Source organism: Daktulosphaira vitifoliae, unplaced genomic scaffold, assembly GCF_025091365.1.
Source record: "Daktulosphaira vitifoliae isolate Bord-2020 unplaced genomic scaffold, ASM2509136v1 Scaffold_1, whole genome shotgun sequence".
NCBI lineage: Eukaryota > Metazoa > Arthropoda > Insecta > Hemiptera > Phylloxeridae > Daktulosphaira > Daktulosphaira vitifoliae.
In genome coordinates, this window is record NW_026099572.1 from 48,526,818 (window position 1) to 48,549,940 (window position 23,123).

Sequence of the window (23,123 nt, forward strand, 5' to 3'; positions counted from 1 at the left end):
AAGGTAAACTAATATAGGAAATTTCAATCTTTTAATGAAATAATTTTATTGTTATCTTTATTTTTATTTATTTCAAGACATTATCTATTGTAAAATGACAGATTAATTATATTACACTTAAGTTTTTCTCAATTAAGCAATTATTTTTTAATTACTTTTTTTGAAACATTGGATAAACTTAAATATAAATTATATAGTAATACTTCTTATACTTTGATACTTGATTTTAACTGTCTAAATTAAAAGTTAAATTAGGTAACTGAATTAAAAATAGAAGATATAAATATATATTACAATTAATATTAAAATACTCTAAAGCAAAAATATATTTTAAATCAAAAGTTTGTAAAACAAAAAGAGAATGAAATTCAACGATAATGTTAAAATAAATTAATCGTGGGGTTACAAAAGTTTGTGTTATAAACTGGAATAAATTGGGATTAAACAGTAAAAGCTGAAAATAAATAAAGGGTATTAAATCAAACTAATTAAATTTGAGAAATGCAAGATCTTTGATTAACCACATTAACGTATGATCAAAGCTGACGAAGAAAACGTACAAAAAGAATGAATTTAATTCAATATTTATATTTCATGTTATTTATTAAACAAATGTACTATTCAAAGCCAACATCTGGTGTGTATCTTTGACCCCATTGTTCAATAATATATATATACATTTTTTTTTTCAAAATGACGTTTCATAAAATATATAACTTTAACCGCCAATCGAAAACGAATAAACAAGCTTTCTTGAGCGATATTAAACAATAGTTTTAGGTATTGCTTTTGAGCATAAGTACGTGCTCTTTTTGGTATAACTTTTTTCTTTAATATATTTAATAAAACACAGTTCGATACATGTATATTTACTTATAACCAGCGAAATACAGTTCACGCACAAATAAAAGAAATCTAGTTGAGAACACAGTAGTATAACATATTTCATAGACGACCATATATGTCAGCATCGAGTTCTATAAGACCTTCACATAGATTCTTCCTTATATCTCTCCTCGGGTACACAAAAAGTTTTCAATAAACACAATAGTACATTGAATGTTTATTCAACTCAAAATATTTCGCTTAGCATATTTTACACGTCCTTAAAAAATATAAGAGATCACATGAACTACAATGATATCCCCATAATAGCACAAGTATGTCTTAGTATTAATGATAAAATCTCGATTGTTTATGACTGGATGTAAGTTTTCGCTAAATCTGAAAAGACAATTGGAATATATCAAAAATATAATAAACCGAAATACGAGATGAAAACTACAAAACAGGTTATTTTTATTTTTATATTTTCAGTAAGAGTATGAAGCGGTTTATAAGTTTTTAATAATAAGAAAAAATGTTTTCAATCCAGCATTCTTGGTGTAAATTTGATTAGACCGTCACCGGCTAAAAATGTATCAGTCATAAATTTTCATAGTCCCCATTTCCGTCACTCTACCAAAAGGCCCATAAACACGAAATTTAATATTGAATCGAAAACATAAAATTTTATAGGATAATAACACTCTCTTTCATTCGACAACTACGATGAAGGTGGGCACTTAACGATAAAAATTTTCAGAATGCTAGGAAATTAATAAATTATTACTTATCCGCTATCGACTAATCGCGATGCTCTATAACTTTTACACAAAGCTTACTTCTTCCTTTCAAACCAAATGAATGCTTTACACTAACATACGGTAAGAGGGAAATAAATATCAATGACATAGAAGTGCTTTTCTTTTTACTCAGAAGTACTTTTGAAAAGTTTTTATATAAAAAACTTGATATCCACGTTAAATCGTATATAACATTTTGAGTATGATAGAAAGTTGATCACTAAAATACATTTAACTCAATTAATATTTCACATCCAATGGCTACGTTTTAAAGTTATTCTACCATAATTCTGTACCTATAATTTCCATCGCGCTTAAATCACTATACATCCAAAAATAATAAAAGAATAAATGGTCATTATTAATTCATTTACAGGTTAGACGTTTCTCGCGACTAATGAATGACTTCATCCGTCAAATGAAACTGACTTCTGCGTAAATAAAGAAAGGAAATGCCCTTCAAATGATTTTATCTTAAACTACAGTATTTTAAAGTAATCAAACTTAAACATCAAGTCATTTCGTGAATTATGACAGTTTACTTTTCAAAATATTACCGCTTGCTAGAAGTTTTTTCTTTCCGTACTTAATACTAATATTAAAATGAAAATTTTACGACTTTTGAAAATCTATTGAAAAACCAACGTTCGCCGCTTGACACTAAACTAAGTTATTATGTCGTATATCACGATGATACGAACCATTATGAATAGTATTTTGCAATACTTGGATTACGGTGAATGTTATTTTACCCTTTAGGGAAAGCTCTTGCATGAAACGTGTCGATAATAACTCATCGAGAAAAAAGCCAGGGGTTCCCTTTAAATGGAGGATATGAAGGGGAACTGGTCGAGAGGGAGTAGAAAAGCACACACCTGCTGCGCGTGGTACATACCGTAAATAAAACATATTAATGCGACAATATATACGATGGAGTTTTATAGAGAATAACGAGCTCCATAATACCCTAAGTGTTTCCTTTAAAAATTATAATAAAAAAATAAAAACCTGCTAATTTTTTTAATTATATCAGAATCGCGAGTAAAATCCAGTTTAAATATTCAACCAACCAGGAATTAGAACATTTATTGTTTTGAAATCATTAAATAATAATTTTCACTTTGCGTATAAAAATTTAACAATAAACAATATGTCAGAAATAACTTCTTAATAGTTTCAAACAACATGGTCGCCATAAATTTAAAGTTCTCAATTGTTTTTGAGTTTTACATGATTTTGAAGTCAATTTAAGAAAATGTCCTAATGTACTCGGTTTAATACATAAGGCATATAAAAAACTTTTTTCAAAATATTAAATAAAAAATTATTTTTTATAATATTTCCATAGTCCTAAAATATAATGATAAATGCAATAAAAGTAACACAAAATATTCAGTAGATCAAAAATTTTTAAACTTGTGAAATTATCCTGCATTTTCAATAAAAATAATTTTCGAATTTTTTTTTTTTCTTATTTAAGTAAAATTTATTTCTAGATTTTTAAAAGGTTAAATATTTTTTAGGTTTTTATTCCTTATATCTCATAATAGTAACAACTTAATTTTTTTATGATATTATTTATTTTTATTATATTATTAAATGACAAAATGTTTATTTTATTAGCTTAAATGTTAGAATATAATCTAATTAAAAAAATGACTGGTCGATAACAACTATTAAATAAGTATTATACCAGTTGAGAACATTTTTATATCTTAGTGGAAGGAGAAATGCAGTAGACTAATGCGTTATGATAAAAACAACATAACCCGGACCTCGCATCCAGTGTACAATTATAAATATTAACTACTCCAAAACATCGGTTCAAAAGTTGTAATCAGTCAGTCATTTTTTTTAAGTTAGATCATTTTTAACATTTTATCTACCGACATATTTATAATACAATTTCAAAATAATAGGTTAAGAACAAGTAATAAGGGATAGACTTAAAAAATATTTAACTACTTATAAATTGAGAAATAATTAAACCAAAATGAAAAAAATGTATTTTTTTAAATTATTATTTTAAAGGAAATTTAGTGGCCAACGATAAATTAATGATACGGTAAATACATATATATTATTTTTCGATTAACATATTATGTTAACCGAATTTGGAGATATTTCCACATGGGAACGCGTTATTGGTGAAAATATTCCCAAAGGAGTTTCATTACTTCCATTCAATAGACATAAACGAAATTAAGGGCAAAAGCTGAAATAAAAGAGAAGATAGCAACTTCAAACACTTCGTATGTCAATCGTATTTGGCATGTCTTGCGTGCGGATTAACTTGTCAATGAGCGCACTATCGACGAATAGAAGTAATGGGCGAAAGAGTTAGACATTTTGACACCATTGAAGGTCAGAATCCGTAGACATCACAGTTCAGAAAATCGATCAGTAAAGATTTTAGTGAACTAATTGATTTCACATCCATCAAAAATAATCGTAGTTATTTATAATAATTTTATTAATTTTGGATTAAAATACAAATCAATTAGTACAAACTAATTTTAAATAACTCTAACAAAAAAATATATCATTATCATTTAAAAATCAAACGAGTTAATCGTAAAGCTTTTTCGAATTTCCAAAAATTTAACGAACACTATACTTCAAATAAATGGAAGTCGCAATTAAAAGGGAATAATAGAAATATCAACAACGAGGAAAAATTATATTAAGTAAATAAACAACGAATTTGATGAAAGAATAAGATGTTGGGGTATATATGAAAGAAAACAAGAATTGCTGGCGTTTAAATTTCAAAATCGACAAAAAGATCAGTCGCCGGGATTTCTTCTTAGGGAACGGCGGATATTACGCCGTAAAGTAAAGAGGTAATATCCGGCATCGGTGGTGGCAAGCTTAGGATTTATAATCCTAGCCCAGTGGAATTAGTAGTACTGATAAATTATACGATAGAAGGAAGCGCCAAGACTCAACGAACTTCGGAGAGACATCTCGAGAGAACGGTCATCAAAAATGAAAAGCATTTTTAATGACCTTTAGCGGATCAGGAAGTGTTCCCGTTGATTAATGACTACGTATTTTGGTTTCAATCAACTATTGACTTAACAATTTGGAGAATAAACAAATTCTAAGGAAAAATAACGGTACTACTCAATATATAACAGTTATTCTAAAAAAAAATATTGATAATAAAATAATGTGTGCACAAAAATATTAAAAATATACAGTTTATTATACATTTTTAAAAAATTTTTGCCTTCTTAGAATACGATTAAAGTATTTTTTTTTAATTAGTACACTATGAAGAAAATATAATAATACAAGTTTTATTTTTTCTTTTTATTTCAAAATGGCCATATTTTACAAAAAATATTGATTGGTCAATAACAATTTTAGGACAAGTACTCATTAAGTTACAAGCATTTTGATACATAGAATGGGTATAGAAACAGCTCGTATACATTACGAATACTACACCCGTGTTCCATACCCATTCGAAATATTAAAATGCTTGTAATTCAATGAATGTTTTTATCCTAAAATTGTTACCGACCTTTAAGGTTTCTGTAAAAAAAAATGGCTATTTTAATATTTTGAAAAAAAAATTTTTTATTATTTTATCTTATTAAAAACATATATAAGAAATAAATAACTAATACTTAAATTTCAAGTATTGCTAATGAGTAACTTCTTATCAATTTTACTTGTCATATATTTAACCTTATAGATATATTTAGATATATGCTTATTGTACAAAAAACTGTAAAGATTGTTTATGTCAAAAAAAAAATTATTAATTATTATTATTATTATAATTAGTGTAAATAATAAAAAATATGCTTTAAACGTAGTCTAATAAAAGCAATAATTATTTTTAATAAAATTTCAATAAAATAAGTATTAAAAATTAGTTTTTCATATGAAGAAGTTATATAGGTTTGACTGAAGTAATTTAGAATATAAAATTTATTACAGACAAATAAAAAAGTGTTACGCATCTATTATTCTAAACATTCTGTAAAAGTTATTAGACAATGTTTTCAAATCAACACAGCAAAAATTGAATAGTTAACCATGTACATGTACAAGTATATTTATATGATATACAATGTATATTATACATATATACATTTTTATACTGCATTATTTAATGAAAAAAACATTACACTGCATATAATTTTTTCAATGTTTGTTTTTTTCATTAACCAAACATCATAATACTCTTTAGGAATGTTTATCCACAATTGTTTACTTAAAAATACATTAATGAATTCATACACACAACTATAATTCCCAAAATTTATAATTATTATAAAAAACAAATATAGAGAAGTGGGCAAAATGTAAACATTCCATGTATCATACAACTTCATCCCATTTTCTCCTGTTGACGTTTAAGTCCTCAGTATTGATAACAAATGCTGTCGAAAATCCTCTCAACACAAAAATATTTTTCAATTTTACAAAGCAATTAGAAATTCCACGAAGCCAACAGCCATAGAAAATAGAACGGCATTTAGTACGTTTCTCTATGCCATCCGCAAATTTAAAATAAGGGTAAAAGGCGTCCAAATAAGATAACAATAAAACCCTTTTCGTCGAATAATAGTAATATAATATTTTTACTTCCATTTAAATTAAAAGTTAGCACGTTTTCAAACTACACGCCTCTACAATTACAGGACATGGTCTGCATACGTAAAACTACTATGATGGTACACGATAATAATTAAGATTCGTATAATAATACTAATATATGTGGGATGCATGTGAATTTAGGGTTTTACAAATGCTTATTCACATTGAGCCTATACCTAACACTGGAGAGAAACTTTTGTAGAGGCATAGTAATGCACCCTTATGAAAGCACATGCCTACGTTTTCCCCTCAATAACGGTCTTTATCGTGAGAATGGCGAGTATAGTCCCGAAAAATGATTAAAACCAAAATACATTATTATAAATAATACAATCATTATTTAACCAATGCATGTTTTGTATAAAACGATAACCTAAAAATAGGTATAGCCTGACAATTTATTTGCAAAGAAATTGCATAATATAAGTGTACAAATATTTGTACAAAGAATCATAATAATTATACGCCTAAAACATNTTGTACACTTACAAATATTTGTACAAAGAATCATAATAATTATACGCCTAAAACATGAGTTTACATAAACATATTAAATATAATAATTGTTCNAAGTGTACAAATATTTGTACAAAGAATCATAATAATTATACGCCTAAAACATGAGTTTACATAAACATATTAAATATAATAATTGTTCAATAACCATTATTAAGACTTAATAAAACTATATCACTTATGAAGCTATTTTCAACAAACTTAGTATACGTCAAATTAAATATACGATTTATTTAATTGTTGGAGTCAACTTGACAGAGATAAGCCAGAAGTATATTACATTTTGATCCCCTTGAACGTACACGTATAAAACAACTGTGGATTTATATGAAAAATGATTTTCACCCGAAGCAAAACTCAAATGAAAAATGCACTATCATAAAATAAATAAATAACAAGAAAATAGCACCATTAAATACCCCTTGCGTTTATATAAATTATCTTATTTTTAATTAGAATACTTCCTATTTTTTCAATTCTCATAATTTTATTTTAATAGTACAATTTACTTTTATTTAACGTTTATAATCCAAAGTATTGTATTAGTAACTAGTTATCACTAATCTTGTGTAGTAAACTGTAAATACTTTTCTTATTTTTTTATAATTACCTTAATAATTACGACAAACTTAAAAAAAAAAAATTAAATTAGGTAAAATTAATGACGCTAATTTTTTTTAATCCCATTAATCGTTTACGTTTTAAAATTATATAAAATTTGTTTAAATAGAAAATCATAAGTAATTTGATTATATGTTTTAATACATATTACTGTTTTTTAATAAAGTAATTCTTTCCTTTACAAAAATATTAAATTTTTCATAGTTTCCAATAAAATGAAAGTCTTATCACCAATCGATCACCCTGTATATTTATTAAATCTTAGTAATAAAATATAAATTTAAAAAACTTATTTAAAAAACTTTAACATATTTGTAAAACACGTCAAAAAGATTTGTTTAAATGTGCACACAATTTTTCATTTTACATTTTTGAAATATCCAATATTTTTAACAGTTAACCTACTGCTATGCAATAACGAATTTCATTAGTATTTAAAATCGTAATTAACGGTACGCAGAATGTTAAATAACAATTTAAAAACACGCCAATCATATAACATAAGCAAAAAATATTCAACATTTGACAAGATCAGGTCGGAAAGAATAAAAACAGTAATTCCTAAATATATGCCCATAAAATATTAATGTATACCAGATACATGATTGTGTAAAATTTATGTCAAATATACCAAATACAGACATGAACTTAATAAAAATAAACACACTCGATCAATTACATTACCGAGTGAAAACTCTAGAGACTATGGGTGATTTAAATCAACTGCAGTATTAACCGTCAGACAATTAAACCCATGTCAGGCTGTCAATTTGTTCATTTATATAAAAAATTTAATAGTACCATCTAGACTGCGAGTGAATATTAACTTCATAACAAAAGAATATGAATTTCATGCCCTCGTAATATAGTTTTTTTATTGGGATATTTTTGTATGTAATCAAGCCAATTTAATGCTATCTTCTAGAATATCTTGCTAAATTATATTTCTCTATAAAGTAAAGACAAGAGGATGACTTCTTCACTCTTTCGAAAGACTTAGAAAGGGATTTAAAGGCTTTGCGCGGTCTATTTTACCAATTCTAAACAGGTAAAATTCAATAAATAATAAACTAAAGATCGCCGTTTGTTCAGATCTAGTAAACCCAGCTTAACTAGATTTTCTATGTTCAATATTTTCAAAGAGTATTTTTATTTTATATTTTGTTCAAAAAGTTTACATAATGAGTAAAAAAAACTCATTACTAAGTTAGAATTTTTGTACTTTTTGTTAAAATTGAGCATTGAACAGAAACTGTTTTTTTACAAAACTTTTTTGTGAAGGAAACGACTACTAATTTTTTACATCAAGATTAATATGATGAATTTATAAAATAAGATGCAAATATTTGATTATTATATTATTTGATAATTTTTGTAAAAGATAAGGAAATTATTTATTTCACTTTTTCAATGCCCTATATATGAATTCTGAGTTACATAATGGTGCCTAAGTGTTGTTCTAATATTAAATTGTACATCCACGTTATTATTACTATACATTTTTTTAATTAATTTTAAAATAATATATTAATCAAAAATTCAGATAGACAACAGTTATCATTTATAACAAACAATGTTAGTTACTAACATTGGTTATTGGTTTTTTCAAAGTAATTCCAACCGAAATTATAGAAGCAACTATCTTATTAAAGATAGTTAAATTGTTCGACTTATCCCAAAGTTAAACCATTGGAAAATTCATTCTGGATGTAAACTCGCCACATCAATATTCTGTTTTCCTTGCGACTAATAAACACGAGCCTACACGGTGACTTTTAACCGGACTGTGGCCATTAGTTCAGCCACGTGATCAGCGTTATGAATTTTGCAATCTTTGGGTTCACCTTAACGCTTACCAACTTTGATCATTACTTATGTGTAATTAGATTTTGCCACAGGACTTTTACTGTCTAATTCTACATAACTAATTGTAACTAAGTAAGATTCAACTTGAAAACTATTATAATCAATATTTTAATAATTTAATGAACGTTTATCTTTTGATAACAACAGACTATATCAGAGGCATTATTTCAGATTATACTAGACTAGGGCAAACATTTTACCGGTCCCTCATTTCACAAAGCCGCTTGTTCACTCATGATTTTTCTCCCATAATTAAACAAATAAACTAATTTTATATAAAAAAATTTATTTTCGATGAATGGCTTTTTACAATTTTAACGGAATATATTCTTACTAAATAATATTTTATTTTCACTACTAAAATTTGAATTTTTACTATGTTTCATAGATTACATATAGATGACCCGATATGGTTTCGCCTAGTACATGTAGTGTATGAGTATAGCTCGACCAGCTTTGATTTGTACTAAAATTTTAGACTGGGGCAAATGCCCAAATGCCCCCCTTCCCCTAATGATACTCCTGAGCTAGATAGAACATACAACATACTTTATGTTACTTATTATATTATTATATCATTTACCTTCAGATAAATAATTTTACACATTAACATAAATAAAATTTTAAATGAAACATCAGAAATTTACACGAATATTTATTTATTATTAAATTAATTAAAATGATACATTATTAATTTTATAGATAATAATATTGATAATATTCTATAACGTCCTAAGAAAACCGCAATATTTGAACTTGTAATTAATTTTGGAGATTTTGTCAAATGGAAATAAGTTATTTAACACCTTATAACTAATCAATTCAAACTTAACGCATAACATGTATTACTTATTACGACAAAATAACTTTAAATATGAAAATTTTTTTGTAAAAATAAAATATTCCATTGAACGATTAATTTTGTTAAACAATTATCTTATATCAACAACATTTTTGTATTGAAAGTTGTTAATAAATATTTATTGTACCTGATTTTTAAAATCGAAAATCGAAAATTATTTATTTTTTTTTACATAATTGAACTACAAAAAGTGTTATTTTAGAATGATTATAGGTCATAAAACATACATTTACTTATGTTGTAACTATAACATGGACACAACTAAAGCAATGCTAAAGGTGCTAAAANAACTATAACATGGACACAACTATAGCAATGCTAAAGGTGCTAAAATTATGTTATGCTCACAAATCTGTGGGGGCTCCACACTCATGCCACTAAATATCATTAAATAATTAATGACTAAGACCATTAAAAAAATATAAAAACAATTTTTTTAATTAAAAAACTACTGATGTTATTATACATCAGTTTTTTGTTCACTATATTATTATATTTTTGATTATCAATACAACTATATAGAAATTTCAAATTGTATAAAAAGAAAATTGTTTTTTAATACTGCTGATAAAAAAATCCATTGAACAAGAAAAAGTTATTTTCGCATAATTTAAGTAAATTAAGACTGTGGGTGCTGATTTAGAGGCGGGTGCTGCAGTATACACAGCATTCAGCCAGTTGTGCCAAGATTGATCTATCCATTATTATTTTTGTAATTCAAAAATATAAGAAACAACATTTTATTTTTGTTTTTAGAATTCAAGCACATATATTTTATAAACAAAAACCTTAAATACTTTAAAATTATTGATATAAGGCAACTAAAGTTAATATCATGTATTTTAATGTGATATTTATAGTAACAATATCATATATACCGTTTAAATTTATATAATTAAATAAAATATCATCAGCTTGGTAAGAAAATTCAAAAAATTATTTTACTCAAAATAATATATTAATTAATAATAATATGTTAAGTAATATATTTTACTGAAAATTAAATTATTTAAATTATTTTTAATTTTATTATTTGTTATTACCACCGTTTGATGCATAAATATAAGACTTCAATATTTTTAAGATTGTTTAAAAAACTGTACCTTTAACTCTGTCTTGATAAGAACCTATTTAAACATCAAATAACATATTATATGTTGAATGATGGTGATCAGTGCTCGAATTGGGGGGGGGGGGGGCAGGGGGACGTAGCTCCTCTACTTTTTTTAAAATTTTTTTGCGCACCCCAACTACTTTTTTTTATTGGGACGGGAGGACGGTGGAAAATACCACCAATATTTTTAAATATTAGTATGATAATGAAATATGATTTATTAATAAATACTAAATAAAGTAATGAGTAAAAAAAAAAAAAAGGTCTTCAAAATACTAGGGACGCAGTTTTCAAATTGTTAAGTTGAGCTCCCCTACTTATTTTTGGCCATTTCGAGCACTGATGGTGATAACAAATTATAAATAATACTTTATAAATTGTTACAAGCCAATGATGAATTACATAAGCACATACATAGTAGCGCCCTCTATAGGTCTAAATAATTACTATAACTCATTTAAACTTTCGAAATATCAACAGTTTTAAATTTTTTCATTCATATAAATTGGTAAAAAAAACACATTAGCAACTTTAAAATCAAATGTCTGAACATGACTATCTTTGAATATTCTATTAATTTTTACAGCTGAGAAATGTTAAGCAATAATTCAATTGTAGATTTAAGAGATATTTTACTTTCAATTAACATTATTTAATTACTAAATAAACACTTATTATTGTTTCAGTTGCACAACAGACTTATCAAGAGCAGACTTATTAATGTGGGAAACAAATAATAAAAATAATATTTTAAGTTCATACAATCTCACCTAATCAATATTGAATACAAAGTTTCTAAGAACATAAATAAATGCCTTAATAATTTTATACAGTATTATTGTATTTTCAAATGATTAAAATAAAAATATTATTTATTAAATGACTTTTTTTATAATATGTTTTAAGGACAAAATAATAAAGCCCCACAACAATTTTTTTTTTTTATTGCCATTAATTCAAAATAATAACGAAAATCTAACTTACATTCCTGACCAAAGCTTATGAACAGTGTTGAATTCATACTAGGATAAATCCAAATAAAAATATATAGTATATATTATATAATTATATTAACAATTTTCTGAATGCATGTTAACAATACTATTGTGTATGGTTTGGTAATGAATTAGTTTCATCAATACTTCATTATTATTTTCAGAAAATCACAGGATATACTTACCGAATAATGAACTGTTTGTACATAATGCTTTTGACTTTGACAAAGAGTAATAATTTAAGACATCTGAAAATAAAAAATATTCATACCTCATTAGATCTACATCATATTAAAACTAAATTATTTTAGATAATATTGAATTAGCCAGAAAAATATGAATACAATTAATAATAATAATAATATAATACTTCAGTGGTCCTAAATTATATGAAAGATAATTAATGTTATATTTATAACATATTTTTACAATAATTGGGAGATTCAAAAAAAATTATTTTGACTAAAATTTAACTCATACATATAAATGTAAGATTATTTATTAATATAATATTTAGAAAAAGCACATTTAATGGTGAGCTTTAATTCCAAGCACTTTTTAATAATTTAAAGATTTAATGTATTCAATCATAATACTAATTTTAGTTTTACTTATTCTATAATGTATTACATAAAAGTTAAAAATTAAATTTATTTTGTGTATTGTTGACTAATAGCAAATATTAAGCAAAATGTACTGACACATTAACATTATTTAATTTTATCCAATACATATTTTACTGTATACTATCAACTCAAACTTTAAAAACTTGGATGAGAATTATAATGTATATGACATAATATACAAATAATTTATTTCCTTTACAATTTAAACATCTTCAAGAATTTAAAAACAAATATAAAAGTTTACATGAAAAAGATTTGTAATTAAAGGCAATGCGATTTATATTGATAATTTTTAATATGTCCGCTCATAATCTTCCTACCATATAAAGAAACCAATAATTATTTGAAATAGTAAGAAAATATTTACATTTTTCTAACAAACTAAAATTGTAATGAAATCTAGCTTTAATCTAAAATTTTAACCATGAAAACCTACATTTTGATAATCAAAATAAACCACTTTATTAAGTACTTTTTCAAGATTTTGTAAAATATTATAAGTGAAACCTGTAAGAGATTTTAATAAAAGGATAGTAACAATTATAAACTAAATATATATAATAAAACACCCATGATAATTGGACACCTGTATAATAAAAAACCCTTAATTAGGTCTTCCATTGGATATAACTCCCTCAACAGTTATTGTCAACTTTACCCTATGTATAGTGATTAAATTTGTGATTAATATATTGAATACATCATTGTATATAAACTTAATGATCGAAAAAAAAACATTTTTCGATATGTCACAGAAAGACAAGTAAAAATCAATAAATACTACACAGTAAGAACCATTTAGCTGGCTTTTTTACCTCTCCATCACATACATGGGTTGTCAGGGGGTAGAGGGTGTGCACACAGTAAAAAGTAGTAATTCTTACCTTAAATCCTTAAAATAGTCCCAAGTTCGTTAGATATCAACTAGTTCTGTTTATTAAAGACTAACATTAGATATTTAAGCGAATACGCTTAAGTTTAATAAAAATTAAGTCTAGGAAAGAGTCAATTATTCTGAAGGGTTGAAAAACCGATAGTTATGTTTACGATAAAGAACGGAAGGGACATAAGGGATACACATACATACTCAGATTTACACAACACAATCGGTATAAAAAACATGACTGCGGCGGCACCTGGTGGACTACGAAGAGATAACAAAGTTGATAAGCAACAGTGCAACCAATTTAATATAAAAATTAACAATATTGATTGTTAAAAGCATTATTTAACAGTACGTAAAACATTAAAGATAATATAAAAATTCAACAGTGAAACATAATATTATACAGTCATAGGCTAACTATGCCTCATGCAATATCTAAAAAAATATTAGATAAAATAGTTTTTATATTTTTCTGAAGTAATCCTACACAGCTAAATTAACGCAATAAAATCCTTTTTGAAAAATAGCTCTTATTGTAACAAAAATAATGAAATTACTCCACCCTTAAAAAAATATTTCTTTTGGACCCAAGATTAATATTAATATTAATATAAAGCAAATTAATATGATAGCAATATTAATTACTTTCAAGTAATATATTATTTGAAAGAAGTATTTTCTCCAAACAATATCTTATTATATTACAAATGTATTAGAATATGATGCATTTTTGAATCTACATGATTAGTAAAAATTATTTAAATGATTATATATAAAAAATACTACTATAGTTAAATAGTTATCAAGTAATACCTGAATTAAGACTAACATACAATACAGTAAGCTCAGGGCCGGATTTAGGGGAGGGCTGAGTGGGCTGCAGCCCAGGGGCCCCCACAAATTTGGTATACATTGGTATCACAAATATGATAATAATTGTTATTTAATAAGTAAATAATATATTTCCTTGTTTATGTATAAGGGGCCCCCACAATGCATTCCGCCCAGGGGCCACCACATACCTAAGTCCGCCCCTGAGTAAGCTAATTGAAGATATAAATTTCCAGGCGACGTTCAACTAGGCCCTTGTAGATGTTTAGTTCACCATAAAATTATAATTTTATTTTTATACATAGTAAATTATAATTACGCACTAATCATAGTTTAGTTTGACAATCTTTTATTACAAAAGGTTATGAGCAACTTTATATCTGACGTTATTATAACATCAGAGGCGTATTTAAAAAATAGTTATGCAGACGATACAAACAAATTTTCAATTTGGAAAATGGAAGCTACATAAAAACTGTTTAATAACTTAATTTGTTTAAATTTTAGAAAGAAACATGGATTTCTTTTATATTAGGTTTTCATAAAATTAAAAAAATATTTATTGTATCAACAATGTTAATTAAAAGCTCAAGATATTTATGTACATAGGTTTAACTAGAATAAAATTTTTGGGATTGCTAATTAAACTACCCCCTAATTTTTTCTTATAAAAATAAAGTGTTTTAAATTATTTGAATAGTTTACTCTGGAGGCCTAAGCTTCCTTAATTGTTCCTATATTCATATACTTCCTCAATTAACAAAATTGTGTTATCAAATTAACAATATTATTTTTATTTAATAATGAGTAAAAAATTATTTTTTGGCTATCGTAATTTGTGTTGAATCCAATGGGTCCGAACATTTTATTTTCAAAAACTTTCTTTTATATTAAAAAAATGACTATCCATAAAAAATATATTTCACGTGATAACTTAATGCTTGAAATTGTTAAACAAATGTTGTATTCTAAAGAAATGGATAAATTATGTAGGTATGTATTTTTGTACTTTTTAGCCCCATTAAGAGTCATAGCGACCTTCCCCAGAGGGGAAGTTTTCTTAATCACTGATATACTCCAGTACGGATGGTTGTTCGACGCCGAAGAGAGGGATGACAACGTCAATTACAAAACTGATCTCTTGCTTGGTAAATAAAGCCGCTCTTAAACGAGTTTCTATCCCGAGGCAGTGCACATCAAATACTGCCGCGTTACCGACTCTGGCGCATAGACCCTCATGTAGATATTTTCGATAAACCAAATTTAATTTCTTTTTAACATTAAAAAAATGTTTTATATTAAATCAAATATTGTTAAGATATGTTAATAATTTTACTCCATTAAAGAGAGAGATTATCAAAAATAAAATAAAAATTCTATAAATTTTTTTCAACATTTTGGCATTAGTTATCTAGATAACCATTACTAAAATGACAAGGACAGCTATCCTTGTTATCGACATTTCTTACATTAATATTACGCATGTGCTGACTCAAATTCGTTAATTATCAAATTCCGTGATTCATGATTCTTATCAAATCAATAATATGTTATATATTTACTACTCTATAATTGTGATTAGTTATTATCAACCAAAATAATTTAACGAGAAGACTAGTACAATTATGTATTGATTTATTTACATCGCTTTTGATTCAATAAATATGTTGACTATCCTTAATTAATTAGGAATTTAATTATAGCATTTGGAGAATCAAAATTTGATATTTGATATTTAAATTTTTTTTAATTTTTATTTCCTACATCCCTAGTTTTTTTTTTTAATTATAATTTATACATCATTAAATTGTATATTAACAGTTTGCATGATTGTACCGATATAATGACGAGAACTTTATATTTTTAATTTGAAATAAAAATCATTAATATGCCAGAACATCCTATCTTACATGTATTGGTCATTGGATTTCATCATAAAAGAGGATGTCAAGTAAGTTTTGTCTAATTAATTAATAACAAATCAAACATTTAATTTCATATTCATTTAAAACTTTAATTGTTTTAAATAATCGTTTTTCAATTAATTATTTAATTCTAATAAAAACATTAAAAAATTGTTATCTCTATTGAAGTAATTAACTATTGTATCATTAAGTATCTTTCCATACTTTTAATGAATCATAGTCATTTTATTGCATTTATACAATTTTTAATGCTTAGGTTGAGTATGCTTATCCACCATTTAAAGATGATACCACTGGAGAGCTTAATGAATGCCCAAATGATTGGAAACATTTACCTTCTTTAGCCTTGCCTGATGGATCTCACAACTTTGATGAAGACACATCATATTTTCATCTTCCAAGCTTGAAAAATCCTAATGAAACAATCTACGGAATTTCATGCTACAGACAAATTCCATTAGAGGTACTTTAGTATTTAAGAATCAATAAGTCTATTTTATCTTTGTACATAAGATTCATATGTTCTTTTATTTAGAAAATTATTAACCGAACCCCAGATATGACACGAAGCACAATTCAAAAGTCTGTTTGTGTTCTTAGCAAGTTACCATTATATGGACATATTCAAGTTAAAATGTCCCTAATTACTCATGCTTATTTTGAGGAAGGAGATTTTAGCAAAATCACACTCTTACACGATACATATCATCATCTTAATGCTTGTCTTTCTAGTATAGAAAACATCAGTACAAGCCCTCATTTATATGTAGGTATGTATAAAGAATCAATAGTATTAATAATAATATTAGAAAAAATAATAATTTTTATTTAATATTGATTTGATAATTTTATTAAATTTTAGGATTATCAGCAGTTGAATTAGTTACCAAGTTTAAACATAAAGTAGTTTTACTGTTTAAATTGTTACTTCTTGAACGCAAAGTATTATTTTTTTATTCACCAGTTCGTCCATTATGCTCTACAATTCTTACTTTATTGTCACTTCACCCAGGATTAATTGAAAGTGGTCTTAAAAAATCTGCTAGTATCAAGTAAATGTAATATTTTTTTATTAAAAATTTGTTTATTAAAGTAGAGTTTATTTTTTTTTTTAGACCAAAACAACCTAATATATCAACAGAAGATAAAGAAGAAGATATTTCTATTAGTTCTCAAAAAGTAAAAAATAATGGATCTAATAATATAGTTTCCGAAAAATCTTCTGTAATACATTATAATACAGAAGAAGATGTTGTAAATTTAAATAGCTTCACTTCTAACATTCCTCGAGATCCTAGTATTGATTCATTAAGTGAAGCTGCTATGCAATACAATATGATAAGCATTGCGCAGATTAACTCAGCAAATTGTGCTGTTCCTATGTCCATTTTCGATAACGTAATGTATTAAAGTTTATTTACTATTTTTAAAGAACATTTAAATATTACAGTAGAACTTCAATAAGAAGCTCAAGATAATGATATTTTTTCATCTTCTTATAATTTTAAAGTTACTAAGATTTAGGAAAAAATAGATTCAAAAGTGTTTAAAAGTTCTATGATAAAACTGAAAAATAAAATACTAGCGGTTCTGTTGTTTTAATTCTAATAAAATGTTTACGTTTTTTCTTAAAAGAAAACTATTTTTTAAATTTTATATGGATGTTCTTTAAATCTCATGGTGCCAATAAAACATATAACTGATATAATAACTTAATTTTAAAAATTTAGGGTAATATTTGTCAACCATATTCTTGTTTATCATACATGGATATTTTAACAGATGCTAGTGTTAGAGGCTATATGATTGGAGCGTCAAATATTTTGTTTAAACAAAAAAAGAATCTAGCTGATGTAATTGTTGAGGTAACTAAAAGTGTGCAAAAAAATTATTAAATTACTATTTTTAGCTTAAATTTTATTTAGATTGATGATGGTAAAGTGGAAATTGAAAATGTGGATCTTAAAAGAATTTTACATTTAACAACAGAGGATTTACGCTTTGCTGATTACTTAGTGAGGCATGTTGTTCAACCAGAGAAGGAAGATGTCTTTCTTGATGGAGTAGGTTGGGAAGGTGGTGATGAATGGATTAGAGCTCAATTTAAAGCATATTTACTATCATTATTAAGAACTTCTCTTCTAAATGGTTAGTATACTCATTAAAATAAAATATATTCATACAATTAGCTGAAACTTGAAAGATTATTTAAAAAATTTTTTACTTAAGTTAAGTTCTAATTACATTTTAATTTTCAAAAAATCCAATTCTATTGTTGTAATAAAAAAAGTGTCTTTTCACAAAGTTTATCTTTGAATCAAATAAAATTTTTAAAAAATTACTTTTCTATGTATAGATAATAATAATTATGAATTTTATTTCTTCCATTATTGTAGAAGGAGCTCCTGAATTAAATCATTTTAACCCTACTTTTATTTCTACTTGGCAACAAACAAAAAGTTATCAAATTTGGCTGAATGAAGACCACAAGGCAATTATAGCCATTGAACCTTGTCATCCGTTTGCAGGACAATTATCTGTAGCAGACATGAAACTTAGAATAAGCCAGTAATTCTTATTAATTTACTTGTTATTATTTTTATATTTATACAATTTTTTACAGGTCATTAGTCAAAAGACTATTAATTTGACAAATTATAAAATTGCTTATTATAATTGTTATTACATAATAATAAAAAATCACATCATTTTAGGAGATACAAAAGATAAAAAATTCATATTACTTATCATTTATAACTGTTTTGAATGTTCCATGTATCCATAAAATTAAAGACATTTTAAATAAATTTGGAAAAGATCTGTTAATTGTACTGAACATAGAGTGACTAAATTTCTTTGCATTTACCCTCAATTTAGGCTTTGGTTTTATGTATTTGTTCTTGAGAAATTTTTTGCTTATACATTATTCTTCCTACAAAAATGTTACTTTCCAAAAAAAATTGAAGTACAAAGTATAGTTTCAACAGTAATTTTATATATATAATCATAAATATTTATTTTACTTTTATTTACACATTGACGTCAGCACTCAACGTGTAAAGATATATCAAAACGTTTTTTTAATATAAATATTGATACTTGCCTTTAAGCAATGCTTGTGATGGGAGTAAAAAGTTTAGTGGTTTACAATTTATTAGTTATACAACAATACAGTTATACTAGTAATTTTTATTCTATAATATAAAATGATATTTCTTATTAAATAGTTATTGATATATATATATAGGCCAATTCTTTTAATGCTAGCCACTCCGGTTACTCTTAAATTAATAATTATATTGAGAAATTTGTTTATTTATCAGTTGTGAGCTTTGTTTTTAATTAGTTATCTTCATCTTTACTTTTGTAGTTTTCAAATTATTAGTTTTGTATTAATTTTTCATTAAATATATTTTAATTACTGCTGTTTTTCCACAAAACTAATAAAAAAAAAATTTTATTTCTTTAATGTAGTATTTAATTTGGTTTTGTATTATTAGTGAAAATTTTAATCTAATTTGAATGTTTTGCCCTATTTTTAGTACAATGCAAAGTAGTGAAAGTGGTAGAAAACTGAATCAAGCTGTTCAAAATACTAGTAGAGCTGTTGCAACCACAGGAAAAGCTGTTGGTAGGCACTTTAAAATTGAGTTTTAATTTCATTTAATATTTTTTTATGTAATTAAATTAATTAATCATCATAAATTATATAATTATTTATTTTTAGGTGGTGCTATTTCACAAGCTAAAGGGGCTGTGACCAATTGGTGGAGCAACTTAACAACAGCCCAAGATTTTGAAAATGAAGAAGTACAACCCCCTATTCAAAATGTTTAGATTACTATATAAAAATGTTTTATGTTATATATAAGTATGTATGTATTATATATAATTATACAAATTGTACTATGTGCAAAACTATACTATTATATATTTTAAAATTACAAAAATATCTTCAAACATTAATCATTTAAGAATTATAAATTTACATATTTGTGACATCATGTTTTTGTCAAAAAAATTTATTCTGCCTAGTTATTAAGAAAACTAAATTAATTGCATATTATTTCCATACAAGAAATGTATAATTAGATTCACTAACAAAATCTAGTCTAAAATTGAATCTGTAAGTATAATAGTTATTTTTTTACTATTTACATTGCTTTTAATTATCTTGATAATATTACCTATACCTTTTTGTATAAGTATTCAATTACTACATTTTAAACAATCAACAGATAATTATTTTAAAAACACTAAAATATAAAATATATATTTCATTCAATAATTAAAGATTTAGTAATGTATTTTGAGCATACTTTCTTATTTTATTAATTCTACTAAAATAAATTTTATTTTTAATAGAATTTATAAAATGTTTGAATTATTGATGTTTTTAGTGCTTTAAATATTGTTTTCTCTTTTATTCATCAAATTGCCTTTGATTTTATTAATAATGAATGATTAAGTGTGATTAATAGTATTTATTTTTTATTTAATACTATATAAATTATCAATCAAATATAAAGTTATCATTAAAAAAATCATAATAAAAATTATTTATATTTAACCAAAATTTATTTTTATGTGAATTAAAACTATTAACAAATAAAATGGAGAATTATAAATATGAGTACTATATATATATATTTCCTATAGTCGAATAAATGTTATCACTAATATTAATAACTTGAACTTGTGTAATAAATATATGTATATAATGTTATATAAATGTATAAGTGTTTATTTCAAAAATGTTTTAATTGTAATAAGCCTTTATTAGAGTACTGTACAACACTTGTCCCTCTTACAAAAAAATTTATTAATAACTTAAATAATTTTCAAAATAATAACTTTTTTGTTTATATAATATGATATGATTTAAAAAACCTTTTGTAATGTTTATAATAAACAGTAGTGTTAGAAATACAGTTCATAATTTTTCAAATGTATTGTTCATGTATAACATTTTTAAATAATGGTCATTACCATCATAAATTAATTTTAAAATTAGTTGTAAGTCATTAGTAATTATTGTTTTTTACTCTCAATATTTAATTTATAATAAATTCTAAAGTTCCATTTTTACTTTTAAATGCTATGTACAAGATGATTATCATTGACCACTTAATTGTTCAAACATAAATATAATATTGATAATTCTAATTTTGATTTCTTTTAATTACATGTTTTAGTCAATTTATCAACCATAGAGTTTTTCGTGTTCATTCCTTATGAATAATAAAGGTATTAACATTCATTTTTCAAATGGCTATATACATATTTATCTAGCTTACAAAATACAAAATTATCTAGTTAAGAAAATGACTTTTCAATTCAACTATTGGACATGCATTTCAGAAATTAATAACACATTTATACCAAGGCGAGAACAGGAATTCAGCTTGTAAATTTCTAATAATAAAAATAACAAAAATCTTGCCATTAAATTGTTAACTCTTTAATTACTAGTCCAATTTTGTTAAAAAGTCGTTCTAATCATTGAAAGAACAAGTCACTAAAAGAGGTGAATAATTAAATGTATCATATAATATTAATATTTATTTCTTGTTCAATAATAAACAAATCACTTTGTAAACATTTATAAATTTATGTAACTGTTTAATTGATATTTTAAATTTTGATTAATAAATATATACTTTATGTCTACATGATGATTATTTTCTCATCTCAATTTCTCTTAAAATAATATTTTTTTTAGTTTTTGTTAGTTATACGTGTAGTTCTATTTATCCTGTAGAACATTTTTTATGTTCATCCCTTATATATTATAATAATTTCAAATTTATTTTTTCAAAAAGTAACATACATAGTTAATTGGCTTGTAAAATAAAAAGTCATTTACAACTTTTGAACTATTAATGCAGAAATTATTAACAATTTAAATATTGACTGAAGATGATACTATTTTTATTACTAATTTCTTGATCTCACTCCTTCTGTCTATATTTAAATTGTTAATAACTTTTGAAATAATAGTTAAAAAGTTGTTGTCGACCAGTCATTTCTTAAATTAAATAACTCTATTATACAAGCCAATTATGTATGTTACTATTTGAGAAAATAAAGTTGAAACCTTTATAATGTATAAGGAATGAACATAAAAAATATTTTATGGCAGATAAATGGAGATACACATATGTAACTAACAAAAGCCAAAAAATAATAATTTTAAGAGAAATCGAGTGGCTTAAGTCAAAAAATCACTCTGAGTATTGCATACTAAATAAATACTTATTATTTTATTTGTACAAATATTTATTATTTTTTTTTTTTTGAAAATAAATATTAAAATTGTAGGCTTTCTGTTTGCAAATTCATACTCAGTTGTTGTAAAGATTAATTTATAAATTTATTATAAAAAACTTAGTTTTTTTAATTATATTGTTTTGCTGATAAATATTCTTATAAATATAAAAAAATTGTATACATATTGTGGTAAGGGGGTAGTGTTTTTATATATTTACAATACGTCTATTGTTTCCTCTACTGAAATGGAGATAAATAAAAACTTTATTATTCTTAAGGTGTTTATAAATTAGGAAACAAGCCAATTGTTATAGACAAAGGAAACTCTTCCTTACTAGATGAAGACTTTGTAAACTAATTGTTAGATTTTTT

General features: G+C 24.7%; 2 protein-coding genes across 5 annotated transcripts in view; one reads left to right on the forward strand and one right to left on the reverse strand.

Annotated features, from left to right (window-relative positions):
• LOC126900045 (tyrosine-protein phosphatase Lar) overlaps positions 1-13,989 on the reverse strand; it is a 104,441-nt gene extending 90,452 nt beyond the window's left edge. For 2 of the 4 annotated variants that reach the window (XM_050675487.1, XM_050675482.1), the window contains exons 1-2: positions 13,724-13,989; positions 12,399-12,461 (exon numbers count right to left, since the gene is read on the reverse strand). In XM_050675487.1, the coding sequence (XP_050531444.1) occupies positions 12,399-12,421 (23 nt within the window). In that variant the 5' untranslated portion in view covers positions 12,422-12,461; positions 13,724-13,989. The remainder of the gene's footprint in view (positions 1-12,398; positions 12,462-13,723) is intronic. The other 2 variants (XM_050675499.1, XM_050675508.1) reach the window with 2 other exon arrangements.
• Positions 13,990-16,157: 2,168 nt separating this feature from the next.
• LOC126900168 (late secretory pathway protein AVL9 homolog) lies at positions 16,158-22,151 on the forward strand. The gene is made up of 10 exons (XM_050675651.1): positions 16,158-16,507; positions 16,738-16,944; positions 17,017-17,251; positions 17,344-17,533; positions 17,597-17,879; positions 18,212-18,346; positions 18,407-18,629; positions 18,878-19,049; positions 20,024-20,112; positions 20,209-22,151. The coding sequence occupies exons 1-10, from the start codon at positions 16,445-16,447 to the stop codon at positions 20,316-20,318; spliced, it is 1,707 nt and encodes a 568-aa protein (XP_050531608.1). The 5' UTR covers positions 16,158-16,444; the 3' UTR covers positions 20,319-22,151.
• Positions 22,152-23,123: the final 972 nt, after the last annotated feature.

What these genes read in the sequence shown, in the direction of transcription:
- LOC126900168 (XM_050675651.1), top strand. Translation starts at nt 16,445, where the DNA reads ATGCCAGAACATCCTATCTTACATGTATTGGTCATTGGATTTCATCAT. An exon ending in AAGCCCTCATTTATATGTAG is followed by an intron (nt 17,252 to 17,343) that starts GTATGTATAAAG and finishes ATTAAATTTTAG; the next exon opens with GATTATCAGCAGTTGAATTA. An exon ending in TAGCTGATGTAATTGTTGAG is followed by an intron (nt 18,347 to 18,406) that starts GTAACTAAAAGT and finishes AATTTTATTTAG; the next exon opens with ATTGATGATGGTAAAGTGGA.